The 11,459-nt window shown below is 58.4% G+C and overlaps 1 protein-coding gene across 1 annotated transcript in view; it reads left to right on the top strand.

Annotated features, from left to right (window-relative positions):
- The window catches only part of ARAP1 (ArfGAP with RhoGAP domain, ankyrin repeat and PH domain 1), a 35,619-nt gene extending 24,979 nt beyond the window's left edge, over positions 1-10,640 (top strand). The window contains 20 exon segments of the mRNA XM_031064232.1: positions 1-134; positions 627-729; positions 817-1,012; positions 1,338-1,383; positions 1,588-1,751; positions 2,041-2,253; positions 3,204-3,309; positions 3,533-3,680; positions 3,878-3,961; positions 4,113-4,181; positions 4,342-4,459; positions 5,284-5,397; positions 5,780-5,922; positions 6,604-6,636; positions 7,481-7,563; positions 8,031-8,081; positions 8,459-8,522; positions 8,693-8,848; positions 9,780-9,817; positions 9,997-10,640. The exon segment at positions 1-134 is cut by the window's left edge and continues 3 nt beyond it. Of these exon segments, the coding sequence (XP_030920092.1) occupies positions 1-134; positions 627-729; positions 817-1,012; positions 1,338-1,383; positions 1,588-1,751; positions 2,041-2,253; positions 3,204-3,309; positions 3,533-3,680; positions 3,878-3,961; positions 4,113-4,181; positions 4,342-4,459; positions 5,284-5,397; positions 5,780-5,922; positions 6,604-6,636; positions 7,481-7,563; positions 8,031-8,081; positions 8,459-8,522; positions 8,693-8,848; positions 9,780-9,797 (2,043 nt within the window). The 3' untranslated portion in view covers positions 9,798-9,817; positions 9,997-10,640.
- Positions 10,641-11,459: the final 819 nt, after the last annotated feature.

Raw genomic sequence — 11,459 nt, 5'->3', positions numbered from 1 at the left:
TTCAGCAGGCGGTGGCTCACGCTGCAGGATGGCATGCTCAGCTACTATGAGAACGACCGTAACACTGTACCCAATGGCGAGATCAGGGTGGAGGAGATTGTCTGCCTGGTGAACAACCCACTCCATGCCCATGGGTAAGGCTGCATTCCCTGGAGCACCCCAACAGCCCCTCTGTTCCTGCATGGCCTGGCACGGCTGCAGTGGCCCCCATGAGGGGTGTCACCAGGGGACTGTAGTCCCCAGCCCCACCAATGGCCCCTGAATCTATGGCTTTGCAATGATTCTGTGTAAATAGTTTGCAGCCCCTTTGGAGCATCTTTCCAGTACTTATGTAACACCTTTGCAGCCTCTTTGCAGCTGCTTTGTCATCCCTTTGGAACCCCAGTCCAACTCCTTTGTAACCATTTTGTGGCCTCTGTGCAGTCCCTATGTCTTCTGTTGGAATGTGTCTGGCATCATGGGGATGCTGGAGTGCCCGGGGCCATGGTGGGGGGATCCCACATTAGATCAGCCATTGTCAGAGCCATCAGCAGCCATGCAGCAGAATGCTCCCACCCCTGGAACACCCTTATCGCCCACCCAGCTCTATCCCACTCCTGTGGCTCCCCTTTTCCTCCCTCCTGAAGGATCGAGAGCACGTTTGAGGTGTACACGGAGGCAGATCGACTCTACCTCTTTGGGCTGGAGAGCCCTGCCTCTGCTCGAGAGTGGCTCAAGTCTATTGCCAAGGTGGGATGCAGGGGACTGGGGTGGCCCTGGGTGCTGGTGGCAGCTGGACACAGTGATGCTGATGGATTCCTCTCCTCCCTGGCTCAGTCCTTTGTCCACCCCTGTGCCGAGGAGCTGCTAGCACTAGACTTTGAGCGGCTTGGCCGTCTGCATTACAAAGGGGGTCTCACCCTGGAGCGTGCCCAGGAGGGCTGGTTTGCCCTGGTTGGCTCCACTCTCCATGTCTGCTCAGAGGATGGCCGTCGGCAGGAGCCTCTCCAGCTGCGCAAGCTGCAGGAGCTCTGTGAGTACCCCAGCCCTGCTGGCAGGACCCCCTGGCTGGGGGCAGGGTGTGTGCTGCAAATCCTGCTCTAGGATACACCTAGCTTTTGGTAGGAGGCTGGTGGATATCACTCCTGTGGAGCTCAGGGTCCCTTGAAAGGGAGGGAATGCAGCTGCTCTTTTTCCTCTCCATCCTCTTCCCCCTCTCCATCCTCTTCCCCGTCTCTGCTTGTCCCATTTGGACTGGAGCTGGACCTGTTGGCAGAGCCTCCCACAGCATGTGGGTCAAGGGGAGCTGTGGCACCCCATGTTCCCATAGGTGATGGGCTTCCTGCCTTCCTTTCCAGCCATCCAGGGGGACCACGAGGTTCTGGTGTTGGTGGAGAGGCGGAGGTAAGAAGGTGGGGGAAAAGCCCCACCCTCCCAGCCAAATACCCCTCCTTGTTCTGGCGTGTCTTTACCCTCCCTGGCATGACTATAGACCCCCAAAACTGAGTTGGGCTCACCTGCAGGCCCCCAGGGCCAGCCTTCCTGGGGGTTGCAGACATGCAGTGGGGTGTGGGGGGAGCCCCCTGCTGAGCCTAGGCGTGCTGGCAGGACGCTGTACATCCAAGGGGAGCGGAAGCTAGATTTCCTGGGCTGGGTCCATGCCATCCAGAAGGCTGCGAGCAGCTCGGGAGACACCTTGTCGGAGCAGCAGCTGACGGAGTCGGACGTCCCACTGCTGGTGGACCGCTGCATCGACTACATCACTCAGTGCGGTATGGATCAAGTCCTGGCATGCTGGCAGGGACCAGAGCGTGGCAGTCAGGTCACCCCACTGCTGTGGTGTGGCAGGCTGAGAACCCTACATGCTTGTGATACGTGATTCCCTCTCTCCCTGAATATCCAGCTCTGTGGGAGGGCTCCATCTCTAGCAGGGCTTTGTCTCCAGTCACAGGAGCACCTGCAGGGTGGGGTACTCTGTAACACCTGGCAGTGTTTGATGGTGGGCTGGGAGTGGGGTCTGTCTCCTGCAGAGGGGTCTCATTCCCTCTGGCTCCATCACAGGGCTGACATCTGAGGGAATCTACCGCAAGAGCGGACAGAACTCCAAGACCACCAGCCTGCTAGAAGTGCTGCAGCGGGATGCACGCTGTGTCCGCCTGAAAGAGGGCGAGCACCATGTGGATGATGTTGCCAACACCCTCAAACGCTTCTTCCGTGACCTTGGGGATGGGCTCTTCACTCGGCGGTGGGCCCCAAACTGGCTGTGGGCAACAGGTGAGCCCTGGGGGCTGCTTGGGGGTGGCAGAGGAGGGGTGTGGGCCAGCCAGATCTGTGCAGCCAATTTGTCCCCTTCATGGGTTGGAGGAACATGTCTGGGCTCCACATGTTACCCTGTGCTGGGGTCTCAGGTGGTGGGTGGGGAGTGGAGTGTGTTCATGCTGCCCCTGTACAGACTCATGCTCTGGCAAGGGTGGGGCTGAGCCAGGGGAGACAGCCAGATCCCCCTTCCCTTCTGGATCTGCTCACTGGACACTTGGGATAGATGCACTCAGCAGAAAATTAGACACAAGCTGTGGTGCCATGGAGCTGGGATGCTCTGGTTTCAGAGAGCCGGGATGCTCCAGCCTTTTGATGCTCCAGCTCTGTGGAACTGGGATGCTCTGGCCCCATGATGCGGGGATGCTCCAGTCCCAGTATGCTGAGGTGCTCTGTTCCCATGAATCTGGGGTGATCTAGCCCTGCAGAGCTGGAATGCTGTAGTCCCATGGCCTCACAGGTCTGGGATGATTCAGCCCCATAAAGCAGGTGTGCTATCACCCCATGGACCTGGCATTCTCCAGGCCTAGGATGCTCCGGCACCTTGGAACTGGCATGTTCCAGCCCCATGGAGCTGAGATGCTCCTTCCCCATTCAGCTAGGGTGCTCCAGCCCCATGGAGCTGGGACAGTCTGGCCACATGGAACTGGAGTGCTTTGGCTCCATGATGCTGGGATGCTCCAGCCCCATGATGCTGGGTTACTCTGGTCCCATAATTCTGGGATGCTTCAGCTCCGGCATGCTCTGGCTCTGCAGACCTGGGATGTTCTCTGACCTCGTGGATTTGGGATGCTCCATCCTCAAGATGGGACAGGAGAGGGAAAGTGAAGTGTGTAGAGGGGATAGTGTGTCCCTGAGCCCTAATCTCCACTTTGTGCTCCTCCGTGTTCATTCTCTCCCTCTGGCAGCACTGGAGGATGAGGGGGCAAAGGTTGGCGAGTACCGGCAGCTCTTGGCTGCCCTCCCTCCGGTGAACCGGGCCACTCTGAAGGCGCTCATCAATCACCTCTTCCGGTATGGCATCAACCCCCTGGGCATCAGCCTCTCCACTGTGGGGTCCTTGGTGGCTCTGGGGTGTGGGAGAGCCCTTATCCTTTCGCTCATGTCCCCAGCAAGGAAAGGAGAGGAGTTTGGGGCCAAGCTATACCTGATGCCATGCATCGTGTCCTCCATGGGGGTTGAAGGGTGGGGTCCAGGGAGGGCTCTGGGGCAGGAATCTTGACAGAGTTTCCCACAGGGTCCAGTGCTTCTCTGGGGAGAACCAGATGAACACACACAACCTGGCCATTGTCTTTGGGCCCACACTCTTCCAGACGGACGGGAAGGACTACAAGGCAGGACGTGTGGTGGAGGACCTCATCAGTCACTACGTGGAGATCTTTAACGTATGTTCACCCCTGGGTCCCAATGTGTGGGCATTCACAGGGAATGGAGAGCTGGAAGGAAGTCAGGTCTGTTCTGTCTGTAGACATCTTGCTTTGGAGACAAGGGGAGAGAGGACTATGTCTTTTCAAACCTTGGAAAGCAGAAGCCTGGAGCCAGAATGGTCTGGTCAGCCATGATGGCTTCTCTTCCCTGGCAGGTCAATGACCAAGAGATGAAGAAGCAGCAGGATGAAATCACAGCCATCATGAAGATGCGGGAGGCATCGTCCAGCGGAACACAGGTGGGTCCTGGACATGGGGACATCTTCTCCTGGAGCCCTCAGTGTCTACTGTAGTATCTCTTGGACATGCCCTGGGCAAGAGATGTCCACACTGGTGGGGGGATTTCACCCACACAGCTGCATGTTGAAACTCTTTACTGTTGCTCTCCAGCAAGCTGGGGACTTCATCTGTACTGTCTACCTGGAGGAGAAGAAGACAGAGACAGAGCAGCATGTCAAGGTGAGTGGTTGGGCAGAGGATGCAGAGGGGACAGGGGTCCCATTGTTGTATGCCCAAGCCTCTGTGGAGGGATGGAGACTCAATCTGAGCTGGGTGTCTGTGGTGTGGGGATGGAAGGCCCTGGGCACTGACTGATGGAGGCTTGCCCCCTCCCTCTCAGATCCCAGCCACAATGACGGCTGAGGAGCTCACCTTTGAGATCCTGGACCGGCGGAAAATTGTCATGAAGGAGAAGGACTACTGGAGCTGCTTTGAAGTGAATGAGAGGGAAGAGGCAGGTTGGTGCAGGGGCATGAGAGTGGTGATGAGGAGTAGAGAGATGGAGATGGAGCCGGGGATGATGTTAGAGGTGGAGATGGGGATGCAGTGGGGATGAGGATGAAAAAGATGATGGACATGGTGGTGCAGATGGAGTAAGGATAGGTATGGGGATAGAGATGCAGATGGAGATGGGAATGGATATGGGGACGGGTATGCAAAGTGTCCCCTTGTGATTGCACCATGGAGCAGTCTGGGATGGGCTCCAGGTGCCCAGGGGAGGACAGTTGCTTACCTCATCCAGCTTGCACATGGCCGAGTACTGCAGATGGGCTGAAATTTGGACCAGGGCGTCTGTCTGTATCCTTAGGAGTTCAAGTGCCTTTGAAGCTTTGATGGGGGGAGGTGTCCAAGTTCTCTGGCCACCAAAGTGAGCAGCCCTCTGTTGGCCATAGGCAGCAGCAAGGGAGAGATCAGCAGAAACAGGATGAGAGCCTGGTCCTGTCTGCTGGTGCCTTGAGGTCCTGCTGCCAGTGGGTGGGGGTCAATCTTTTCTAGGTAACAAGTGGCAAGAGGAAATGGCCTCAAGTTATGCCAGGGGAGGTTTAGGCTGGATATTTGAGAAAATTCCTTCAACTAAAGAGTTGTCCAGCCCTGCCACAGGCTACCCAGGGCAGTGGTGGAATCTCCCTGGAGAAATTGACAAGTCCTGTAGGTGTGGCACTTGGGGACATAGTTGAGTGTCAAGACCATGTCAGACCCTCAGGGCAGAAGTGTGACACTTTCTGGGTGGGAGCTGGCCCTGGGTGCACTTCCTGAGACCTGACTGTCCCCTGACTTACAGAGCGGCCCTTGCATTACTCGGAGAAAGTTCTGCCCATCCTGCACTGCCTGGGCACAGAGAGTTACCTGGTGGTGAAGAAGCAGATGTCCATGGAGCACATGCTCATCTACCTTGGTGAGAGGCAGGGGCCATGGTCTGGGATGGTAAGGGATGGGATGGGATGAGGATTGAACACTGATGGGGATGCAGAGTGGAGAGGAGGGGATGGAGAAGGTGTTGGGAATGGGGAAGAGGATGGTATGAGATCTAAGTAGGCACCAGCTCAGTTAGCATGTGACTTGGAGTCCCCTGATACGGTGTCATGGCCAAATGCTGTGCCCAGAGCAGTAGGGAAGCTGCTCCTGCCTGCCCTGCCTGGCCTGGGAGTTGAGGGGCAATGCCAGGACTCTGCAGCAGCTGGAGGGCTGCTGTTACAGGGGGTGAGGGTCTGGCTGTGCCCTCCTTGGGGAGCCTGTTCCCTCTGGAGGGCTGGAGCCGCTCAGGCATGTGCCTCCAGCCAGCAGAGTGGGTGACTGCAAGCATGGCATGATGAAATTCCGGGAGGAGAGGAACCTGCTGGGGCTTGGGCTGAGCACTGGCTTCCATGATCGCTACTTCATCCTCAACCGCTCCTGGCTGCGCCTCTACAAAGAAGTGCGGGTGAGCCCTGCCTCCTTCTCCTTCTCCTTCTCCTTCTCCTTCTCCTTCTCCTTCTCCTTCTCCTTCTCCTTCTCCTTCTCCTTCTCCTTCTCCTTCTCCTTCTCCTTCTCCTTCTCCTTCTCCTTCTCCTTCTCCTTCTCCTTCTCCTTCTCCTTCTCCTTCTCCTTCTCCTTCTCCTTCTCCTTCTCCTTCTCCTTCTCCTTCTCCTTCTCCTTCTCCTTCTCCTTCTCCTTCTCCTTCTCCTTTCTTCCCCTTCCCCTTCCCCTTGCCTTTCCCTGCCCTTCCCTGCCCTGCCCTGCCGCACTGTGACTTTCTGGGGATTCCCTGAGGACACAGGACTCCTGTGGGCTGACATTGCTCAGGCAGTGCAGGCAGCAGTGTGGTTGCCATGGCACAGGCAGCTCAGGCAGCCATGGGCAGTGTGGGCAGTGCCAGAACTGGCCCCTGGAGTGCTGTCACCCAGACCTGGAGCAGATCCCAGAGCTCCTGGTCAGTGCCAGGGCTGAGGGGGGACATGCTGGCACACTGGCTGTGCAGTGACAGCCCCTCTGTGCCCCCAGTTCCTGGTTGCCCTGATGTGACACTCCATTAGCACTCCATCCCTATGCCCTGCCCGTGGGCACAGGAGGGCTGCAGGGAGGGGTCCCCCACCTCTGTTAACCCTTTTCCTCTGTTGAACAGAGCCTGAGGCAGCGGAGCCCCCCCTTGGAGAGCGTGAGTAGGGAGGGGAATGGGGGGCTCAGCTGGGCTGCAGGGGCTCCCATGCCCTCTGCCCTTACAAGTCTGCCCAGGGTTGACCTCAGATCTGATCCAGGGTCAGTCCCAAATCCAATCCTGCAGCACACATGTGCCAATCACTGGAACTGTCCCTGGTGCTACCAGCTCTCCCCATTTGGCCCTTCTGGCTTGTGGGTCCCGCTGTCCTTCACTCCAGGCAGCCAGAGCTGGGTCTGGGGAAGGGACCAGAGAGGAGAGGGATGGGCTGAGCTTCCCCATCCCGCAGGCATTGGATCGGGCTCTTGTAAGTCAAACACTGCTTGCATGTGAACGTGGATGGAGGGTCCCCAGTGTGGCACCTGCTTCTGCATCATGGCAAGGCACAGCAAGCCCTGGAAGGATCCTCATGCTGTGCCACAATGGCAGTGGGACACTTAGGAATGTGCTCTGGGCAGAGTGGATCCAGATCCACCACTGCCGTGGCTGTGGCCATGATGCTGAGGAGGGGTATGAGGTGGGATCCCATGGGAAGTGTCTATTGCCAGACTCTCATTGAGACCCTGTCACAATGTGCAAGTGCTGGTCCCAGCTCAGAAGGCAACTGGCACTGCCTAGGGGGGACAGGCCACCTGTGTCCCTTTCCTGCTACCTGTGGCCCTTGCCATGGGTGACAGACACATGCTCTGCTCCATGCTGGGCTTCACCCTCCTCCCTGTCACCGCATCACTACAGCTTTTCCTCCCTGCTGGGGGTGAACCCTATCCCAGCAACGGTGGGGACTGTGCTGGGCGGGGATAGGTCTGGCAGCCACCAACCCAGTGTTGGTGCCCTGTTCCCCCAGAGTCACAAGCCAGAGAAGGAGTGGCCTGTCCGAAACCTGAAGGTCTACCTGGGCGTTAAAAAGAAGCTCCGACCCCCGACGTGGTGAGCAGCAAAGGGGTGGCCTGTGGTGCCGAAGGATGAGGATAGCGGTGGAGATGGGGACAGGGAAAAGGACAGGGACAGTTTTGACTAGTGGACCCGTCCCCTGCTGGCCAGGCCTCCTGCCACCAGGTGTCAGAGCAGCCCTGTAGCTCGCTTCTGCAGCCCGGTCCAACCAGCAGGGACTGAGCTGTCCCCAGCACTGTCCCCAGCCCTGTATTCGGCGCTGTCCCTGCCCTGTCTTTGTCCCGAGCCCTGTTCCTGGCCCTGTCCCGGGGTGTGTTTGTGCGACTGAGGGGATTTGCAGAACTGGGGGAGGGTTTGTGGGGCTGGAGTGGGCAGTTGCAGGGACAGTGGGGGGTTTGCAGAGATGGGGTTGGAAGGGATGAGAGGGGTTTGCTGGGGTACTTGGCCAGCAGAGGACAGCTGTGTGGGATGTTGGGATTCATGTTTTCACTCCTCTCTTCCAGCTGGGGTTTTACAGTATTCTACGAAAACGAGAAGCATGAGAAGCAGCAATGGTGAGGGAAGGTGACATGGCATACTAAAGTTCTCCCTGGGACAGACAGACACATGGCAGCTCTCTGAAGCCTTTGCCATAGCAGGGGTAGATGGGGAATCATAGAAATCATGAAACGATTTGGATGGGAAATGACCTTGAGAATCATCCAGTGGCACCCTCCTGACCTTGGCAGGGACACTAGATGTATGGAGACAGCCTGGCTGAGCACTCCTGGCCCCATACAGGTTCCCCCTGAGGAACCCCTGCAGCTGTCCCCTTCAGTCCCCTGGGGTCTCATGCAGAGCAGCAGCTGAGCTCTCTGGAGCAGGCAGGTGTCCCTGGAGTGGGCAGAGGGGACACCCTACTTGCCTTTGGCTGCTGACACTGTTTCCACAGGTACCTGTGCTGTGACACCCAGGCCGACCTGCGGGAGTGGTTTGCCACCTTCCTTCAGGTGCAGGTAGGGAGTGGGCTGGATGATCCCTCCCTGTAACAGCGGGGCACCCCGTGGGGGACAGCAGAAACCCTTTGGGGTATCCAAGCATCCCTAAACACCAGCGCCCCAGGGCAGAAGAGAGCTCCTGGGGCGGGTGAGTGCCTGGTGTCCCTGACTGTCCCCTCTGCCTGCAGAACGGGGGTGCCCTGTGGCCCTCGGAGCGTCCCAGGGCGCGGGTGGCGCGGCCGCAGCAGGATGCCAGGTTGGGTAACATCTCCCTCATCCCGCTGCGGGGCAATGAGAGCGAGATGAGGAACAGTGTGGCTGCTTTTGCTACTGACCCTCTAACTGTGAGTGATCTGGGGGCACTGGATGCTCCTCCACGCAGGGCTGCATCCCCCCTGCATCACATGATGGGTGGGTCCTGGTCTTCTAACCTGGGTGGGGGATATCCTGGCTCCCACTCCTGCTCCCATTCCTTATGTACTGCATCATCTCCAGTGATGGAGCTGGGGGGGCAAGCTGATCCTTTGGGGACTGCTGGAGTCTCCTGGGTCCAGGGGGTCCCAAATCATGTGATGCAAAAAGAAGGGATGCTGCCATGCTCCTGATTTTTCCTCTAACAGGGTTGGGTTTTCTGTCCTGGTCACAGATCACCTCCCCATCCTGCTGTCTTGTCTGTCTGCAACAGCTGTCCTGCCTGGGGACTGTCACCCATCGAGTGTCCCTCAACCATGCGGGTGCTGGACTCTTGCCCAGCCACGAGGCTGGTGGTGGGACAGAAATGATCCCACTGCCTCCAAGCCCATGGCTTGGGCCCTCGTTGCTGTTATAAACCAGGGGACAGGGCTGTGCCAGGGAAATCCCCCACCAGCATCAGTTGGGCATCACCCAGTGAGTGCTCAGGGATGCCCCAAGGGCAGAGAGCAGCATCTTTGCTGCCCTGGAACTCCTGCACAGGCTTAGGTTTATAACAGAGGGCAGTGGGGAAGGCTCCAGGGGCTTTGCTGTGGGCTGTGCTTCACAGTGTGCTTGTGGTGGGGTGGTCTGGTGCAGGGGACCAGCACACCAGGGCTCCCAGGGGACAGTGGGTGAGTGTCCCCCACCACGGGGCCAGCATGGGAGGAGGTTCTGGGACTGCAGTGACCCTGGGGCGACCACAGTTTCTCTTGCTGGGCATTTTCCCTGTGTCCCCCTGGGTGCCATGCTGCCAGTGATGCGCAGACACGGAGGAGGAGGAGGCTGAGGATGAAAGGTGATCTGTCTGCCCTTTGTCCCCAGCTTCTGCGGAACGTCTGAGCTGGAAAACTGACATGCCAGTGAGTTTCCCCCTGCCTGCTTGCCCTGTCCTGATCTGATGACAGTGGGAGTCAAGAGCTCTGTCTGTCCTATTGCCATCCTGCCTTGGGGACATGGCACGTGTCCCCAAAGGTGAAAAGGGGTTGGAAGTGCCTGCTCTGTCCCCTCACCGACACTTTGCTCTCCACTTGTGCCACAGGTTCATCTCCAAGTGGGGCCACCCTCGAGGTCTCGTGCCAGCCCCATACTCGGACACGTGCCAGGGTCCTGTTGCCTCCAGAGCCTCCACTGGGCCTTCTCACCTTCCACTGTGGGGACCACAGGCAGCCAGGAGGGCAGATGGCAGCGAGGCCACCCCCTACCCCAGCAGAGCTGGGCTTGGGAGACATTGCCAGACAGCCCACAGGATGTCAGCCCTGACTCTGTGCCCCAGCTGCCTTTGGCCACCGCTTCTTTTCCCAGCTCCGGGAGGAGAAGCAGAGCCTGGCTGGGAGCTGCAGTCGAGGGCATTTATGTTTCGTCTTCCATCCCCTATTTTTAAGTCTTTCTCCTCTGAAATGATAAGGCTGGTGGGAGCTGCCCTTCCTGTGGGATGCTGCACTGGCCCTTCTCATGGGATGCATGCCTGGCCCCAGGCACTGCCATCATCCTACTCCCATCACTCCTGGGGAAGGGTCCCCTCTGTGCTGGGTAGGGCAGGATGACAAGAGCCTCAGTATTCACCCAACACTGGGAAGGGGTGCCCCTGGGCTCTGTCCTCTATCCATCACGATGGAGATGGCAGGAGCAGCCCCTGCGTCCCACTGCCACCTCTTGACAATATTAAAGGTCTTAAGAAACAAAGTGGGAGTGTTCAGGTCTCTGCCAGCCACACGGGGCAGGGGGGGACACCAAGAGCTGGAAGTGCAGAGGGACAGTCCTGGATGCACCTGCTGGGTGGTTGCCAGAGAATGGGTGCCATGGGGAAGGCAGTGAGCTGCCCTTTTGGGGACAGAGCAGTGGCACCCCACTCCAACAGTCCTCTGCTGTGACTGCTGAGCCTTGCCAGTGCCAGAGTTGGTGTCTGTGCTGGACTGCCACTGTACATCACCAGGAGTAGGTGGGAGCTACCAAGAAAGACGTGTGCAGGTGTGTTTCAGGGCCTGGCCCTTGCAGTGTGAGGCACAATGGGCATTTCGAAGCCAGAGGTTGGGAGCTGTCTCTTTGGATCATGGCAGCCTTAGGAACTCCTCCCCGTAGCTCATGGCTGATCCTGTGTGCCTGCTGCTGCCTGCCAGTGCTTGTGACCTTGGAACTTGCCATGGAAACCCATTGAGCTTCATCTCACAGCCATCATGGTGGGGAGCATCACTGGAGCTCAGCCTGAGTGGCAGGAGGTAGCTGGGACTCTGCTTTCCCTGGTTTCCAGGAATGTGGGGATACTAATCCCCACAGCTGTGGGGATGCAGGGGTGCTGGTCCCCAGGGATGGAGGGATGCAGGGGTAACTGCAGGGCTGGAGCATCACTCCCTGCTGAGTTGTCTGTGGCAGCCCTGGGTGGGGGTGTCCCACGCCCCCTCCTCACGCTGAGCCACCACAGGGGCTGTGGGTGAGTCATGCGTGGGAGCAGGAGGGCTGTCAATCACCTGCAGGCACTGCCAGGCTGCAGGGTGGTGGCAGCGA

Source organism: Geospiza fortis, unplaced genomic scaffold, assembly GCF_000277835.1.
Source record: "Geospiza fortis unplaced genomic scaffold, GeoFor_1.0 scaffold283, whole genome shotgun sequence".
Taxonomy (NCBI): domain Eukaryota; kingdom Metazoa; phylum Chordata; class Aves; order Passeriformes; family Thraupidae; genus Geospiza; species Geospiza fortis.
This window is presented reverse-complemented; position numbering and strand designations above follow the sequence as displayed.